Source organism: Phycomyces blakesleeanus (genome assembly GCF_001638985.1).
Source record: "Phycomyces blakesleeanus NRRL 1555(-) unplaced genomic scaffold PHYBLscaffold_36, whole genome shotgun sequence".
Classification (NCBI taxonomy): domain Eukaryota; kingdom Fungi; phylum Mucoromycota; class Mucoromycetes; order Mucorales; family Phycomycetaceae; genus Phycomyces; species Phycomyces blakesleeanus.
Window position 1 is genome coordinate 266,784 of NW_017265166.1, and position 18,285 is coordinate 285,068.

General features: G+C 35.4%; 5 protein-coding genes across 5 annotated transcripts; 2 read left to right on the plus strand and 3 right to left on the minus strand.

Annotated features, from left to right (window-relative positions):
- Window positions 1-1,423: 1,423 nt before the first annotated feature.
- PHYBLDRAFT_79956 (hypothetical protein) lies at window positions 1,424-4,981 on the plus strand (the record flags this gene model as incomplete). The annotated part of the gene is given in 8 exon segments (XM_018443531.1): window positions 1,424-1,821; window positions 1,995-2,020; window positions 2,329-2,718; window positions 2,853-3,360; window positions 3,379-3,381; window positions 3,739-4,363; window positions 4,444-4,517; window positions 4,586-4,981. 8 exon segments carry the CDS (start codon window positions 1,424-1,426, stop codon window positions 4,605-4,607), a joined length of 2,046 nt encoding a protein of 681 aa, XP_018284473.1. The 3' UTR covers window positions 4,608-4,981.
- Window positions 4,982-5,059: 78 nt separating this feature from the next.
- Window positions 5,060-6,738, minus strand: PHYBLDRAFT_119271 (cytochrome P450 CYP5203; the record flags this gene model as incomplete). Its single annotated transcript, XM_018428676.1, has 6 exons — window positions 5,060-5,226; window positions 5,300-5,565; window positions 5,648-6,169; window positions 6,284-6,403; window positions 6,469-6,628; window positions 6,702-6,738. Coding segments are annotated over 6 exons (1,272 nt in total), but the record flags the coding sequence as incomplete, so codon positions are not given.
- A 4,867-nt stretch (window positions 6,739-11,605) lies between these two features.
- PHYBLDRAFT_70891 (hypothetical protein) lies at window positions 11,606-12,443 on the plus strand (the record flags this gene model as incomplete). Its single annotated transcript, XM_018442358.1, has 3 exons — window positions 11,606-11,744; window positions 11,957-12,037; window positions 12,325-12,443. 3 exons carry the CDS (start codon window positions 11,606-11,608, stop codon window positions 12,441-12,443), a joined length of 339 nt encoding a protein of 112 aa, XP_018284475.1.
- Window positions 12,444-12,758: 315 nt separating this feature from the next.
- On the minus strand, window positions 12,759-14,973 carry PHYBLDRAFT_79957 (hypothetical protein; the record flags this gene model as incomplete). The annotated part of the gene is made up of 5 exons (XM_018443532.1): window positions 12,759-13,107; window positions 13,207-13,388; window positions 13,480-14,093; window positions 14,236-14,589; window positions 14,692-14,973. The coding sequence occupies 5 exons, from the start codon at window positions 14,971-14,973 to the stop codon at window positions 12,923-12,925; spliced, it is 1,617 nt and encodes a 538-aa protein (XP_018284476.1). The 3' UTR covers window positions 12,759-12,922.
- Window positions 14,974-16,140: 1,167 nt separating this feature from the next.
- Window positions 16,141-17,033, minus strand: PHYBLDRAFT_160615 (hypothetical protein). Its single transcript, XM_018434214.1, has 3 exons — window positions 16,659-17,033; window positions 16,485-16,585; window positions 16,141-16,385 (listed from the first exon to the last, which is right to left on the minus strand). Exons 1-3 carry the CDS (start codon window positions 16,989-16,991, stop codon window positions 16,271-16,273), a joined length of 549 nt encoding a protein of 182 aa, XP_018284477.1. The 5' UTR covers window positions 16,992-17,033; the 3' UTR covers window positions 16,141-16,270.
- Window positions 17,034-18,285: the final 1,252 nt, after the last annotated feature.

Genomic DNA, 18,285 nt, shown 5'->3' on the forward strand with positions numbered 1-18,285 from the left:
GTAAATGCATAATTGTTCAAAAGGGAGATATTGATAGTATTGAAATTGACAAAATATATATATAAATATTTATGTATGTATGTATGTATGTAAGTATGTATAAATATTATCACTGCTTAGTTGTGACTATAGCGAATCGCTGCTTCTCTACATATTGTCATGGTAGTGACTTTAAATGTGTTTCTAAACATTATAATTATTATCATCTGTATGTAAAATAAAATAAATAAAAGAGATCTTGTATGTATTATATAGGAAATTCTAGGGGACAAATTAGAGATTAAGATAGAAGTGGAGGTAAAAGTGGAAATGAAAGCAAAAAGGTAAAGGTAAAGAGGAGTATGAGGAGGAGGAGGAGGAAAAGGATCAAAGCAATGAACTTATAATATACCAAAAATTTCAAAGAACCAAAAGACTAAAGGACTAAACAAATGAATGAAATCATTAGGTTGAATTGAATTGAATTGAATTGAATTGAATGAAGTTGAATTGGATTGGATTGGATTTGATTCACCCCTTGCTTTATTTTATTTTCTTTTGTCTTTGTTTGAATTTTTTTTTTTTACAACATAGTGTGTCAGATTATTAGTACAAATAATGGTCACCATAGAAACCAATTGGTGAACAAAACGTTATTTTATTGTATTGTATTGCATTGTATTGTATTGTATTGTATTGAGAATCTCAGAGAACCCAAACAATTCAAATCAATTCAAATCAAATCAAACTACAAACTCTTGGCTGTACACAAATCCCAATGAAAAAGGCACCAAGATATTTAAGGCTTTCTCTCTTTTTTTTTTTGTAATAGATGACGATGACGGTCATTTCTTTAAGATAAAATACACAACAAAAGAAAAAAATCATTAAAGACTACCAGAATTGCACAGATTTAAAGCAGATTGGGTTGAATTTATTTAGGATTCTGGTGTTCTATCGATCGTGGTACTGCAGAGTATTGTTTATTATTAACGACATTAAATAAATGTTGAATATACGCATTTAAAGAAGTCAAATGAGTTCAACAAATATAGATGGACTTGCACATGAAATTATAAAAACAACACGCGGCTATTCAATTTTGGTTTCTTTTCTTTTCTTCTATTTTTTATTTTATTTTATTTTTTATTTTTTTATTTTTTTGTTCAATTTCTTATCCAGTTTTGGGATCCATTATTTATTTCCCTTGTCCTCTTCCTTATTTTTCAACCTGTTCTTTCTTTTCTTTTAATTTCTTCTTTACTTATTTGAACTCAATCTATACTTCTTCTACTTCTACTTCTTCTTATCTTATTTTCTATTTTCTATTTTCTATTTACACACAAGAAATAACGAAAATATCTGTTACAAAAAAATAAATCCAAAATCTCAAATCTCAAATCCTATTAATATACAGACAAAAAGAAAAAGAAAAAAAGAATCAATGTCTATCAAAAGCTTTTCTATTGAAGTTGCACCTGCTGCACCTGGAGAGTCTGCCACACGTCGATCAATCCTCTCGCCTAGTGAATTAATGGTGACTCCTGCCTTGGGTGTCGAGACGTTGCATGATATTCTCCAATATAGTGCTACCCACTACAGGGACCGCGATGGATTTGGCTACAGAGTATTGGAGGACACGATTGTAGAAGAAAAAGATGTCACAAAGACCGTCAATGGGGTCGAAAAGACCGAAACAAAGATCTGGACATATCTCCAGCTCAGCAAGTATTCTTATTTTACCTATGGTGAAGCCTTGGAAATTGCCAAGGCTCTTGGTTCAGGCCTCTCCAAAATCGGCATGCAAAAGCAAGATAAACTTCAGATCTCTGCTTCCACAAGGTAAGATTTTTTTTTACATATTGAAATAGAGAGAGAGAGAGAAAAGAGGGAAAAAAAATGTAGCTGGTACTACGTATTGTCTACATTTGGAAAAGAAGGGAAAAAAATTAAAAAAAAAATACCTTTTTTTTGTTTTTGTTTTTATGCTTATCAATGTAATCGGACTTATTTAGTGTGGAGTGGATGATGATGGCGCATGGTAAGCAATACAGCATACCTATACTATAGACATTTAGTATAAAGATAAACAAGCAGCACCACCACCAGAAGAAGAAGAAAAACTATATATAATATAGTATAGTATAGTATAGTATAAAGATAAAGAAATACAAAAAAAAATAGGGGACAAATAATGACTGTGAAAGGGAAAAATGGAAAGGGAAGAGGGAGAGAAAGAGGGGGTTTAGTGCATAGGACAAACAACAACAAAGCAGCAGCAACAGAAAGTGGGTCAAATGAAACTGACGGATTGGTGCATATGTCTTCTTTATTATTATTATTATTTAGCTGCATTTAGTCAAACTATTACCATCGTCACAGCCTATGATACCCTTGGAGCAGAAGGTCTTCAACACGCCATGAACGAAGCAGAATCAGCAACCTGTTTTATCAACGGCGATCAATTCCCGATCATCGAACAGATCCTTCCGTCCTGTCCCACAGTCAAGAACATCATCTATCGAGGAAAGGTCAAGCAAGAAGACATCAAGCGGATCCAAAAGAGTGGTCAGATCCAGTATGCCCTCTCTTATGAGGAACTCCTGTCTCTTGGCCAACAGAACCAGCTTCCACCAGTCAAGCCAAAAAGCGAAGACATCTGCTGTATCATGTACACAAGCGGAAGCACAGGAAACCCCAAAGGTGTCGTCTTGTCCCACAAGAACGTTGTCGCAGCAGGTAAGATAACAAACACTCTTGCCACTTACTTTTCTACTATCAAAAGTTCCTTATTGGTTTCTACTCATCCAAGACTTTCAAGTACACACAAATGAAAACTGGCATTATGCTTATTGTGATCATATTTATTTTAGTGGCTGGTTGTTGCCGTATGTTGCAACATCTGGTTGAAGAAGGTGACCGAGTCTTGGCTTATCTACCACTCGCCCACGTCCTCGAATTCCTTGTCGAAAGTCTGTGTATATTCTTTGGCGTCACCCTTGGCTATGGTTCGATCCGTACTCTGACCGAGGTGTCCGTGCGTAACTGCCGGGGTGACATCCAAGAATTCGCACCAACCATCCTCACAGGCGTACCTCAGGTCTGGGAGACCATCCGCAAGTCGATCCTGACAAAGGTTGTCCAAAAGGGTCCTCGCATCGAGAAAATCTTCCATGGCGCGCTGGACCTCAAGGACTACATGTCAGGCTACGGTCTCCCAACCGGATTCCTGGACAAGGTTGTGTTCAACAACGTAAAGAAACAACTGGGAGGTAAATTGCGTTATGGTCTTTCGGGAGGCGCTCCTCTTTCAGCAGAAACCCAACGATTCCTTTCCATGTCGGCGTGTCCATTATTGGGTGGATACGGAATGACGGAGAGGTAATGTCTTTCTTTTCTCTGTTTAATACAATACACAATTTCTGGATACATAAACCAAAAGAAGAAGAGGACGAAGAAAAGAAAAAAAAAGGGGGGGGGGTGAAGGGGATGGTCAGCTCTTTAGCTCTTTAGCTCGGTAGTTCTTTAGCTCGGTAGTTCGTTAAATTGTTAGCTTATTAGCTATTTGGTTGATTGGTTGGTTAAAGAAGCAATTGATACTAATCTCATGCTTGTTTTGTTTCCTTGATTATTAAAACGAAATCATTGTAATCATGTAGCTGTGGGTAAGTTTTTGTGTGTGTGTGTGTATGTGTTGATATACATATATAAATGTGTGTTTCTAAATTAAATATATATATATATATATATTTCATTAAATAGTATGTGTGCAGTCATGTCTCCAGATCAATTTGCTTATGGAGAAGTTGGTGCACCTGTACCATGCGTGGAGGTCAAGTTTGTCGATGTCCCTGAAGCCGGGTACCTGTCCACAAACCTCCCTCGTCCTCAGGGCGAAATCTGGATCAGAGGCCCTTCGATCACATCCGGATACTTTAAGCAGGAAAACACGACCCGCGAAACACTGACCCCGGATGGTTGGTTGATGACCGGAGACATTGGCGAATGGACCGACAGAGGAACCCTGTGCATCATCGACAGAAAGAAAAACCTGGTCAAGATGAGCAACGGCGAGTACATCGCCCTTGAGAAACTCGAGAGTGTCTACAAGACGTCGGTCATAGTCGAAAACATGTGTGTCTGCGCAGACTCTCTCTATGCCAAACCAATTGCCCTCGTGGTTCCTGCCGAAGGGGCTTTGCGTGCACTTGCCTTGAAGAGTGGCGGAATTCAGATCGAGAGCTGGGATGAACTGTGCGAAAATAAGGATGTGCGTAAATTGGTACATGAAGTCTTGCTCCAACAAGGCAAAAAGGGTGGGCTCAAGGGAGCAGAATTATTGTTTGATATCTGGGTCTGCAAAGAATTATGGACCCCAGAATCGGTAAGTGAACACTTTTTTTCATAGCTTTTAGGCTACAGTTCTTTAACGTATATCTACTCTCTCTCTCTCTTTTTTTTTAGGGATATCTTACACCTGCCCAGAAGCTTAAACGCAAAGAGATCCTCACCTATTACTCCAAGCAGTTGAAGGAAATGTAAGCCAAATGTCTATCTATAATCTATAAAATACACATGTACTAACTAATCTTAATCATCATTTTAGAAACACACGTCAAATTATTTAATATCCCTGCACCTATTCCCCCTCTTCATTTTCTATCTATCTATCTATTCATTTTCTTTTAAACAAAACTTTAGCTTATCAAATCTCCAATGTAAAGAGAAAGATATATATATATATCTTTCTCATTTAACAAGCTCTCCTTTAGCGATTATTATCAGATCGTCATTAAGATAGAGAGACAACCATATTCTTGCTCATTCACTCATTCATTTACTCGTTCATTCAATATTTCAATATTTCATTATTTTGATTTGATTTGATTTGATTTGGCTTTATTGGTATAAAAGAAAAGCAGGTGTGCTGATGATAATCACATGCTTTTTTTTTGTATATATATAAAAAGAAAAATATACAAGTAAACTGTTGTTAATATGTAATTGGAGTAATACTGAAGTGGAGTAGTGTGTAAAGGAACAGAGATAGAAATCAGATTAAAGAATAAAAAATGAGATTTTACTGTGCGGGCTGTCGTTTCTCAACCATGACAGACATCCCGTTCTTCATTGGCAGGGTCAATGAAACCAGATAAGTGATCTCTTGACCAGGTACAAGAGACAGCTTGTACCTTTTCAATAAGAATACAATAACGATCAAGGCTTGTAACGTAGCTAGATTTTGACCTACACACACATAATAGAGTTTAATTATCATTATCTTTAATATTAATATTAATATTTAAATGAAATATCTTACCAAGACATACGCGTGGTCCGCCATGGAATGCAGGCCATTGACCTTGACTTTCACGCCTTAAATCACCTTCGGGTGTAATCCATCGCTCAGGCTTAAAGATCTTTGCGTCTTCTCCCCACACGCTGACGCACCGGCCCTGAGCCCACGGACTCCAGACAACATAATCACCCTTTTGGATATGTGTGCCATCAGGCCAGATATCATCATTTAGAGCATATTTTTGGTTGTTTGGTACAGAAGGATGAAGACGGAGAGTCTCGTGGAATCTAGAGACCGAGCAATCAAAAAAAATATTTTACACCTGTCAGACTTCTCGAACAAAGCATTATTTGTAACTTTTATGCTTACACTGCATGGGCATAGGTCATATGCTTGATCGCCTCGTACATGGCAGGTGGGTCGTCTTCCATTGAATCAGTGATATGTTCCCTTATCTCTTCAAGAAGTTTCTCTTCAATTGCCGGATTCTGCATCAAGTTATAAAACGTCCAGGACAAGGACTGGGCGGTTGTGTCACGGCCTGCGATCACAAAATTGAGGACCGTGTCACGCAATTCGGTATCGTCCAGCAAATTGCCTTTTTCGTTTCGGCACTTCATAAACCTCGAAAGCAAATCACCATGCTCTTCTCCCTTGGCAACCTGGTCTCGCCGGTTCTTGATCACATCACTAGCAAAGCTGTTGATCGTCTCGACATGCTGAGGAATGGTTTTTTTCCAGGGGGCCAAGCAGTGCCGGACCGTCTCTCCAATACGCCAGGCTGGGTTAGTCAGTCGACGGATTGCATTACGTTGACATTCGTCAAACGAGGTTGCAAATGGGACCTTTTCTTTGGTTGACAATGTCTTTAGGTGAACTCCAAACCCAAGCCTGTATGTGTTTTTTTTTAAAGAAAAGAAGAATAAAAGGTTTATTATTATTAATAGCAATAGAAGAAGAGGAAGCCCGAGTATGGTTATTTAATAATACAAACTAGGTACTTACAGAATAAAGGAATCTAGAGTGAATCTGTACATGGCATCATGAAAATCGACAGAGTGATTTTCTTTGACAGCTGGATCAAAGATCTTTTCACTCATTATCTTGAACCCATTGAGGAATACACTATGAAACCCAAAGAAACTCCCAATAAATATATAAATATGTAGATAGATAGATAAGAAACTTACTCTGTAAATTGATCCTTGAAATTCTTGACATTGAATATATGGCTTGCTGTTTTGCGTTGATATTTCCATCTTTCTCCATTTGAATTGAATATACCATGACCAAGTAAATCCTGTGTTGCTTCATCAAATGCCGGTCCTTTTACGTAATTTTCAAAATTGTCTAAAATAAAGTTTTATTTAGATTTGTATTAATACTCTGCGTTTCTTTTAGTCTTTTGTTTGGGGATATTTACTCTTAAGGATGTGTTCAATATTACGAGGGTCAATAGTGGAAATAGTGAATGGTATTCCCAGTGATGAAATTGCCCTACAAAAGATACATTTTATAAATGTTCAATTTTAACTTGTTTTGTAGCTTTTTTTTTTGCATAGATGTATGTATGTTTCAAACTCTTATTTACTTATTTATTTACAAATAACAAATAAAATAAAAGCCAATTCTTCTCTATTTACTTTTGCCTTTGCTTATTTGTTTGTTTGTTTGTTTTTTGGTGCATTATTTATAACACTTACGATGTCAAAACGCCACTTTTTTCAAATTGGTGCAAAAAGTACTCGTGAATTACTTCTTTATTCCATATCATTGATGGAGTAGCGCCGAGGATTGGCCAACCTCTGGAGTGGTAAATGCCTTTTCGACGCTCATAAAAGGCTGCTCTGTCGGGGTATTTGAGAGCCAAAAGACCAAGGACTATGGCTGAAGCACTACTAATCATTCCAATGCTTGCAAACCATGGGTCGGCTGGCTCGTTTCCACTGTGAGTAATATTCATAATTTCTTTTTATATATATATATATTGAAAAAAAAAGATTATTTAATTTAATTTAATATAATATAATATAATATAATATGATTTTGTTCTGGTTGAGTAATAAGGAGTTATATTGTGAGATAAAAAAGCAACAAAAAAAAAGAAGAATAGAAAACTGCAGGGCCTTTATACGAAATTGTTTTCGGATAAAATAATCCCTATTTCATTTGTGGATTTGTATTTTATAGAGTGTGAGAAAGAGTGTATTTTATTTTATATATGCATTTGTGGGTGTATTTGTACAACAGCAATGAATCATGATTTAAGCCAAAAGTAACGAGATATGAATTTGTATATAAGAATTGTCCAATTAAGGAACAACTGTGGAAGTTGACAATGAAATAAAAAAGAATACCAACAATCATTTTCTACTCGTAAAAATACACTTACATACATACGCACATACATACAGACGCACATACATACAGACGCACATATTTTTAACTTCTTACTTTTAAGACTGACTGCAAACATCTCATTGTTACCCACTACTTTAATGCTCTACTTTGATATCTGACTTGTGGCGTAAAACGTTTTCTTTTTCTAAAAAAAAATATGTACAACATGGTCAAATTGTATAGAACTGACATGTACAGTACACACATTATAACTTAACCAGAAAACCTGACACAGAGTTGAATGCACATATGGCTTTCTATAGAAAGTAACATGGTATCTCTTACTCGGAAAAATACCTGTATTGGATTTTATTCCATTTCATTTTGGCGGGTAGTTAGTCAATACAAGCCTCTTACATGCATTATCTAAAATTCCAAATAACAAGAAGCTGCAGAAACCACTATAACTCACATTTGCTACCATATATCATTGATTACGGACCAACCAAAAGATTCATTATATAGACATTTCTTTTGTTTGGTTTGTAATAGCCCAAAGAGCATTGGCTTGATTTTCTTTACCGTAGACCAAAAAACAAAAACAAAAAACAAAAAAAATTAGGTGTATTGGGTTAAGGCCAGGAGATTATAAGGGAAGATATGCACATCAGTATCCGCAAAAACCAAAACCAATAAAAAAAAAGGGAAACTCAATTATATTTGGGAGTATCTTTAAATACGCTTTATTGGCGCTCAACCAACCAAAATGATAAAGACCCTTTTATATGTTTAAATCTATCGTGCCTTTTTAGAAACAGAAAGGAAACAAAGTTAATATAGGGATTGGGACAACATCCGTAACTGTGTTTTTGGATTATTCCTTAGCCTTTTTCTATTTATTCTTCTTCTGCTTCTTCTTCTTACAAGAAGTTGTGAGACTTGGGCAAACTTTCTCTTTCTCTTTGGTATATCCTGCAGAGAATGTGCCTCGATATAGTTTTTTTTTGTCCTTGATCTAACTGTTGGCACAATAACAACAAAAGTATAACCTCCCATAGCCTAACCTCTTGTTAAAATTTCATACCTTTATCTATACTCTACATTCACGCTGTTCAAAATGTTCAAAATGTTCGTATCTATTTTAATCTTATTTGCTTTAAATATCACTTTGCATGCCAAAATCAGAATATATAATTTTTTATTTTATTTTTTGAAATCTGCTACTTGGGATTTAAACCTTTAGATTTTTATTTCGATAATAAGAATGGAAAAAGTAATAATAGACAAGAGAGATTTATTCTGTTTTCACAAAGTTCCGAGGAGTACGATGTGAAAGAACCCTTGAGTTCCTTAAAACCAACCCGTTAAATGATTGGCGGTTTTGTAAGTAACAGTAAGAGGGGTTAGTATCAATAGAATGGATAATATTCTTTCTTTATATTATATGTCTTTTTGACTGTTCGATAGTTAGAAGCAATATATTTACAATATCCTTGTATTGTATTATATTGTATTTCTCTTAAAGAAAAAAAAAGAATATTGTCAAATATTCTACCAGGAGGTTCATTTGTACTTCTTAATCGACATTTATATTATACAAATTTGAATATCTCTCTGTCTCTCTCTTTTTTTTTTTTTTTAAAAAAAAAAGAAACTTTGTTACAGCAGCAAATGAACCTGGAAGTCTTTTGGTCTTTAAATCCAAAGGGACCTAACATCATCCTAAAATAAGATCAAGTAAAAATAAAATAAAAAAAGAAGGTGAAGAAGTATACCAAAAGGCGCTCAATTTTTTATTTATTTATTTTCTTACTTGCTCACACGAGAAACTCCCTAAAATTATATATATATATATATATACTTTCGTTCATTTATTTTGGTTGTCATTTTCACCCAAAGCCAAGCTTTCCCTCAATATTACCATGACAATATATTTATATATATTACTCCCGCAAGTTCAGGTTGTAGGGTATTACTCTCAGTACGGGTTTGGACGTCATGTTCTCTCACTAGTTCTGTGCTACTCCTAACCCGCGTTCGACCCACCCTTCTTTTTTCTTTAAAGTAAAAAAAAAGTCTCTTTGATTATATGATTATTATTGCATTGTGAATCGTGGATTGTGCAGTTGTCTTCCAATTGACCTATTAATTCTTTCCTTGGCCTCTTCCTTTTAAGGGAATATGATTAAGTAGATCCAATTGATCAAAGATTTACGAGTCAGTTTTGGCTTTTTATCATTTTGGTTTTCAGAAAAATATGTGTTCCATGAGATAACCACACCAATAAATACAAAAGAAAAAAAGAACGAATAAACCTGTCTGTCAATAGAAATTATTAACATATACATGTATCAATTATGATGATTATGATGTTGATGTGTAAATATCTGGTGTGATGAATAGTTTTCCTACGACTGTCTTCCCCCCCTTTTTTTCGCTTATTCTTTGGAGTTTTTTTAACAAAAAAAAAAGTCAATGCAAGGATGAGAACATATTAAATGTTGGCTTGGAATTTGGCGGTAAGAACAAGTGTGTCTTTCCCGTAGACAGCCTTATAGTTCTACAAGTCCTGTTAAGCGGGTCAAGGGTGCCTTCCTTGATTGCTTTTACCAATCAAAACCAGCTCTAACAGCAGTAGTAGTTTGCTCGCCAAGTCCTCGTTGTAAGTTAGGAATTCCAATGGGTCTGTGCGTCTGATCCGCGTAAAATAACCACATGGGATATCAACATCCAATAGTGATACAAACCCGCCTGACAAAAACTAAAAAAAAAAAAAGAAGAGTGATCTCTATTTGGTAATATTATCCATTATACTCATTGTCCTTAACCAGAAGCCAATTATTTTTTTTTCTCTTCTTCTTCTACTAGCATTTATAATGTAACCAGTGGATCACATTCATACAATAGCTCTGGTGTACAGTGATCATTAGTAAAATTTCACGTAATACCAAAAGTATATTTGTCCCACTGTCTTCCAGTGCTTTGCTGTGATACCCACACATATTGATCTTTGAAAAACCAAGCTCGGTGGAGCCAGCCATATAGCTTATGCCCACAATGTGTTCGATCCTTTTATTCTCAATAATATCAACTACTAAAGCCCGACATTTTACTTTCAAGGCTTCAACATTAGGCTGCCTTGATACATCGTCTCTATCAATTTTTAAAATAAAAAAAACAACGATGTTTAATTATTAGCCAGTCAGTTAATTAGTTGGTTTGTCTCCCAAGGATAAGCTTGTTTTTTTTATTACTGTTATTATATGGCTTACTTGTATCTGCGTGCCTTAAATATAGCTCCTTCAAATACTGAACTAAGGATTCCAAACGGAACATACAAATGATCTGCTTCCAGTGTGTCCGCAATATCAAATTTGTCATTTGCAAAAAAAAAAGAGAAAACAATCGAGCATCGATTTGCAGTTCGGTGGATAATTGAAGTTTTACTGGCTCATTAATTGGATCAAGGGGTATTTTTCGAGCGTAATTATATACATCTACTGGATCAGACTGATACTAATGAGTAACTCCCCCTTTATATATATTCACAAGTTTATTCAAATCATCAAGGATGTATCCTACAGATTGTGGTAAAGAACTCAAACTTGGTTTTCCGACTTTTCTCAACTCCTCCAGTTTATCTTTGGTAAACACTCCTTCCCAGTTGTAGTCACCAAGATCAAGGATGAGGGATTTATAGAAAGAGAGAGAAGGGAGAGGGGGGCTAAATGATAATAAATTAAAGAATAAGAAAAAAAAACATTATCAGAATAATTGACAAGAAAACCAGTAGATTTAAAACATAATAATCAATGTTATCATCGTTAGTTATCAGTTTCTTAAGCTTATTGATGATAGCCACAAGATAGAGCAAAATCTTATCGCCTTCTTTTGCTCTACAAAAATCGGATAAACCCTTTTCTCGCTCGACCTATGCATAAATTGCCTTTAATGTCTAAAAAAATTTTTTGACTGTCGAGCTTGTCAATGGTTGTCCTGATAGCGCATTTGTCTGTGGCGGTTAGTTTGATCTTTAACGATGGCGACGGATCGGAGACCTGGGAACGAGTAGCAGCAGTATTACTAAACACAGAACTGTCTCCTAATATTAGAATTAGAGCTGCAAGTAAAGGCGCGGTGTCAGATCCGAGGGCGATCTTATGTTCTATATTACTCCATGAATAGCTATCAGTGGACTTGAAAGATTCGAAGGTGTTAAATATATACATACATACATACATATGTATGTATGTATGTATGTATGTACGTATGTAAATGTAAACGTAAACGTAAATATATGTATGCATATTCTAAACCAGGGATAAACAATAATCAAAGTTTTAACACTAACCAAGAGTACATATAGCATATTTGCTGCTGTGGTGAACCTTTTAATACAAGATCCTTTGAATGAGCGCCGTAAGATTCTGCCATCGTATTAATCAATGATCTCTTCTTCAAGTCAATCGAGTAGAGAAGAAAATTGAATTTTGAGATTATAGTTGCAATCTTCCAACAATTCAAGGATCAAAGAGCATGTTGCTATTGGCTTTAATGAAATAGACTATAGTTCATATATAAACACAAAACAACCAAACAATAAATAATCAAAACAATCGATATTTACATATAAGCCGGGGTTATATGTATTATCTTCTTTTGGAAAGGGATCATTGTTTGACATGTATCATTAATAAAGTGTAAAGATTACCCAGTAAAATGGCATACTGCTAAAAATCTTTGTCAACTAAAGCTCTATACCACAGTGAGCAATTACAGCATCTTAATTCAAAGAATGCATATGTATAAATGTGTGTTGGTGTAAAATTATTACTGATATTGTACATTTAAAGTCGATCTAAAGTAAAAATAATAAAAATGCGCTATGTTCTCTACCATTACTACTCTTGAATAAGCACAAAACCCCTTCAAAGAAAAAGAATTTGATCAATTGTTTATTAGATAACCTTGTATTTTAGATAGAGAGAGAAAACTTTGCGCATTTGCTGCTATTATCTTTTTTTTTTAGATGTCAAGAGGTGTACTCTTTTTTTTTCTTTTACCCTCTAAACAATCTTTGTTTAAACAAGACGTATGCTTGGATTTCTCACATATATAATATAACATTCATTAAATTACAAGAAGAAACTAGTTTTATTCTATTCAAATATGCAGTTCTAACTACATATACATATAAATATACATATATTTTCTCCCATATTGATGCAAGTGTTTCAATTTATATTAGGATACACGTAAAGTTTATTTTCATATCACAAATTGATTATAGGTGTTTGCATTGTGCTACAAATTGCTCGTATGATTCTTTTCCAATAGTTCTGGAATGAGCCTTGATGCAACTAGATCAACCAAAAGATACATCAAGTGCTTGTTAATGTACTTGTTTTGAAGGGGCTCAAGAACCTCGTGCATATGATTTTCCAACTTCTTGAGATCATTGGTATCAAAGAGTGTCATTCTAACACTAGCTATTAATAACAAAACCAAAATATAAAGCAAGTACAAGTGCAAGAGTTAGTCTTAATTCTTGTTTTTTTTTTAAATATATATATATAAATGTACTTTACCTGGAAGAGATACCAATAAAAGACGCTCTGCACGAATTCGCATCTGTTCTTCCTCAAGTGGGGTGGTAGGTTCTGCTCTTTGTATAAAAATACCGTTGGACCACAAAAGATCACGGCCAAGTTGAAGATAGAACACAAGATGATCCTCACTTAGAAAATGAAGAATGGTTTGTTCAAGAAATCTACAAGACCAGAAAAAAAAACATTTTTTTCTTTAAAATGAATCTCTAAAAGTAATAATAATAATATAGTAGTGTTTTCATAAGTACTTACTTATCAACCAACACGCCTACTCCAAACATTCGTAGTAGAGGCCATATGAACATTGAAACCATTTGCCACATCCACTCTAAAACCACTCGGTGCTCTACTAGAAATGCAACCCGCAAAAACTGCATCACAGGCTCGACCAACCTTATACGTCGTGTTCGCTGTTTGTGTTGTGTGAGTTGGTGGTATCGTTCCTGAGAATGTGTCAAGGCAGCCATGATGTAAACCCAAAATGCTCTGAAAGGAGCCAGGACTACTTGAAGAGTAATGTATCCAAATGAAAAATGGCGTCTCTTTTGTGGTGTTCCCTCTATCCCTTCCTCTTCCAATTCTGCCTCGACTGACTCATCTCCTTGTAGCCGACGCTTCTCTTGCAGCCGTTGGAGTTGTCTAGCTAAATCATCTGTCTCAGCTATGCGATCTGGAACACTGACTGGTACAGTGCTTTCTTTGGTTCCCTTGGCAAGATCTGTCATCTGTGCTTCTTTCAGGGCTGACTGAAGATGGGTTAATACTGGAGAAGGTGGTCCACTGTGCTTCTGTTGATCTTCATACGGATCACTGAACATTCCGGTTGCTTCCAATGCATCAACCAGGGGATCAAACCCCACTAATAGCTTTATTTATTTATTTATTTAACAAATAGATTATTACCATTATTACAAGTATTGCCTATAGTTATTACTGATCTGTCTTTATTTAAAATATCATATTTAAAGAGAGAGAGAGAGAGAGAAATTAGAAAGATGATTGTCTTACCTTACAAATAATCAGATGTATAGTGTATGGATCTGATAGTGATTCTACTATACTTGCAAGAACCATATGCGCAATAATCTCTCTGACTAGATGTCTCACACCGTCACTACCATAATCCGATGGTTTAAGCACCCGTTCTAAGATGTGGTCAGTTAATACCCGAAGATATTCTGCTTCGTGTGCTGCATTAGATTGGAGAGCAAAATGAGGTTGCATGCCATGAAATAAGTCTTCGATAGAATGGGCTCCACCGGCATGGCCCGTGTATAGTCTTTCCTTGACTTGTCGATAGTCTCGGTAGTGAAGTGTCAATAGATTCGGTGCACTTATTAGTATGAGCTCAGACCAGTCTACCTAAGTCAAATCGGGATGGATAAAAAAAAATAAAGACCTCCTCACTTTGAATAATCTTTTTTTATTTTTATTATTGTTATTTATTTTAAAGGCACTCATTACCACATCACGACATCTTTTTTGGAGTTCTTGGATAACATGCGTTAATATATTGACAATCTCTGTGGAAAGGTCCTCGTCATTTGTCACCAGACGATACCATGGATTGATGAAATCCCGGACAAGGAGAGCAATGTAAGTGTAGAGTTCTAGATCTATCTCTTTCGAGCCAGTGATGTCGGGAGGTGCATTGATTCGCCTGGGATCTGTTTTCGATAGAGTCAAGATATAAGGAAAGAGAATGCGTAGATGAAGTGGCCTGAGGGGAATGGCTGCGTTGACCATTGACTTTTTTGGGATTAAAAAAAATAGAAATTTTTTCTTTAAAAAAAAAGCTCAACACATTCTCTATCTCACTTTCACTCTCTATCTAACTCTTGCTTTCTCCAGTAAGCTGGCCCTAATTTATTTATTTTTACTTTTTTTTTATGTGTGTGCGTGTGCTTGAAAACAGCAGGAAAAAAGAAATGATCATCGGACTAGTAAAATACACATGTGTGAATGTGTGTGCTTTTGTGCATCAAACCTTTCAGGACAGCTGATAAACAAGCACATACTTTGGATAGTTAAAGAAGTGGGGCTCTTATTTTCTTCTTATTTTCTTCTTCTTCTTTTCATTGGAGTTGCTACGATTTTCTTGTATTTGTTGCTATGGAAAGTCATTTTAGTTTGTCTGAGTTTGGCTTAAAGTGCTACACCGAGACAGGAAATTGATGTTTTTATATGTTTGATTCGGTTGAAGTTTATTAAGCTTATTGATCGACCTATTTAGTGTAAGTATACATAGTATATTTGTACATATAGGGTTGATTGAAAACAATGTTGCTTTTACTTGAGGCGGTCAGTTAAAAGCGCTCGGACCATGTACTTGTATGTGGACATGTAAGAGGAGAATTAAAAAAAATGGATTACATATTACAATGTTTTTGCAGTACAGCTTTTTTTTTATTGGACTGAAATGCTCCTCCTTCAGCTACAGTGTATTCTATAGAAATATTGTAGATATAGCCCTAAGTTTATTATTATTATTACTATTATTTGGATCATTCACATACTCATCAATTATATTTGCTTGCTATTACTCTGCTCTCTTTCAATTATTTTAATATGTGTCACAAAGAGTTATTGACACCAGGGTTTTTGATAATATGGCTGAAATAGACAGTAAGAGCAATATCTGAGGCATAAATAATATAATTAATTGCATGCTACACTCTTATAACCAAGCTGCAGCTATTATACTACCCAATAGATAATAACGCTCTAAAAGTAACATTTTCAAAGACAATTACTTTTTTTTTTTTAAAAAAAAAACCCTTTGTAAATTTCAGCTTCCATAAAGCACTATTCAATAAATGCTACAGCTTACAAGATTCAAGCATAGTAAAAGGTCTATAAATTAAGATTTTGTTTAAAAAGATCTCAAAATATATGGGTTATCTTTCAAATTTTGTAGATACTTATATAGACAATATATTAATAATATGTTATCTAGATGTCTATTATTCCATGATTTCGATATGTGTATATGTATATGTGTGTATGTGTGTATTTTTACTTTAAGAAATTAGACCTACAATCTTTACATAACCAGTCTCAGTAATCTTTGTGATGTAGGTGGTGGCATAGCTTTGATAATGTCTCGTATTTGGGATGTAAGTTCAGCTGATTTTACAAACCGTGTTCGGATGTGGTGTCTGTCAGATAGAAAGAAAAAAGGCAAGAAGTAATATTAATTAGGACTCACATATTAATATTATTTCTCCTCTCTTTCTTTCTTTAAATAAAGTACTTACAGAAAGTCAAACACTTGTTCCAATGCTTGTGTAGACCAACCATCTTTCATATCCATTCGTGCAGTAACTTGCTCTACCATATGCATCAACTCAACCAGGAACTATCCATATGCACACATATAAAGATTAGATGCGGGGTAAGGCAATTGATTTTGTCTTATATTTGCGACTTACATCTGCGTCAGTGTTTTCGAGCTTCTCAATACGATGTAAAGCAGGCCCAATAAGAGCACATATGTAAAGAAGCTGTACGTCTGTTCCCAGTTTACCAGACAAACGTAAGTCTCGCATATACTCTAAGAACACGCTGAATGCATCAAGACTAGAGTAATGCAGAATGCTGTGAAAGAGGGTGAGAAAACTATTTGGCGCATTTGTGCTGTAGTTGTGGAGGTTGAATGTATAATCGTTAAAGATGTATGGGAACACCATGGCTTTGCGTAATCGTGCACTCATTGAGTCCTTGAGAATGGCTGTTGTAGTGAGGTCCGGAAGAGATTGAGACATTACATATCTTCCATTATTCCGTTTCGGGACACCACATCGAATCTATTGATTTTGTAAGCACCTAAACTAGAATCAAGATTGAAAAATAAAAAACACCCCTTCCACCCGAGATTTCTTACCAATCGGCAGGGTTCAGAAACTTCAAGAAGGTATGGATCAGTCATAATAAGATTATTCAATTCTTTCCAAATAGGATGTACAAATTCATCGGAAGGAAGAGAAGATATTAAAAGTCCAATCGCATGAATCGTCAAAGCAGATACACCAACATGATGAGATTCACGTAATAAAGCCATATCAAGAATATACTTTGTAATGATAGCCGGAGATATAGGTGTGAGCATAATCTCTAGTGTAGCGATGTATATTCCCATAACAGCAGGACTGCCAATTTCACGAAAATGACGTTCTGGAAGACTAGCCTTTTCTCGAGGTGCACACTTTTGAGGAGTGAGATCTAAGAGTTAATACACACATACATTTAGCATACCATTTTGTTTGCTTGTTTGTAAAGGATTTTCATAACCTACTTCCAGCCAGCTTATAAATAACGCGCTCAAAGTAACTAGCCTTGAATATACTGCCATCCATATTGGAATTATGCGAATATGTAATTGCTTCCGGTGCAATATCATATTGATCATAGTCTAAATAAAGTTAAGAGTGAGATAGTGAGCTTGTTTAATGGTTTAATCTATAAAAAAAGTAATATTTCATTTCATACCCAATAGACATAAAATCCTCTTGCGAATACGAGGATCACGTAATGTATTCGACGATGAATAATAAAGAAATAAGTTGCACACAAACGAGAGTGGGTACTGGTGATAATATGCCAAGTGCCCGTATTTGTCAAGGATGTCGGCAAGTAATTCGGTCTGGGCATGCTCAATCAGTCTAGAAATAAGTACTTCTAATGTGCTAACAAAATCGCTAATCACATTGGTCAAGTAGATTGGCATGGGTGTTTGAAGAGGAGGGTCTAAAGAGGGTTGTGTTTGTTCGTAGTGATTCATAGCAAAGGCTTCGAACTCATAATATTCCGGGAACTCATTCAAATACTGCATTAGTTTCTTGTGATAATCTTCTTCTGTCCAGTTTCGAGGACTGAAACGGAGGGAATCCCATTTGGCAATTCGTTTTATAAACTCTGGAGATTCAAGCAAAAGATGGCGAACATAACGGAAAGCCCTTGAGTTACGCTCTGGGCTTCCACTTCCTTTAACCAGAGCAAAAATCACATGGTTAAAGTTAATCCATTGATGCTTCCAAATCATGTTGTTCAGCAACATAT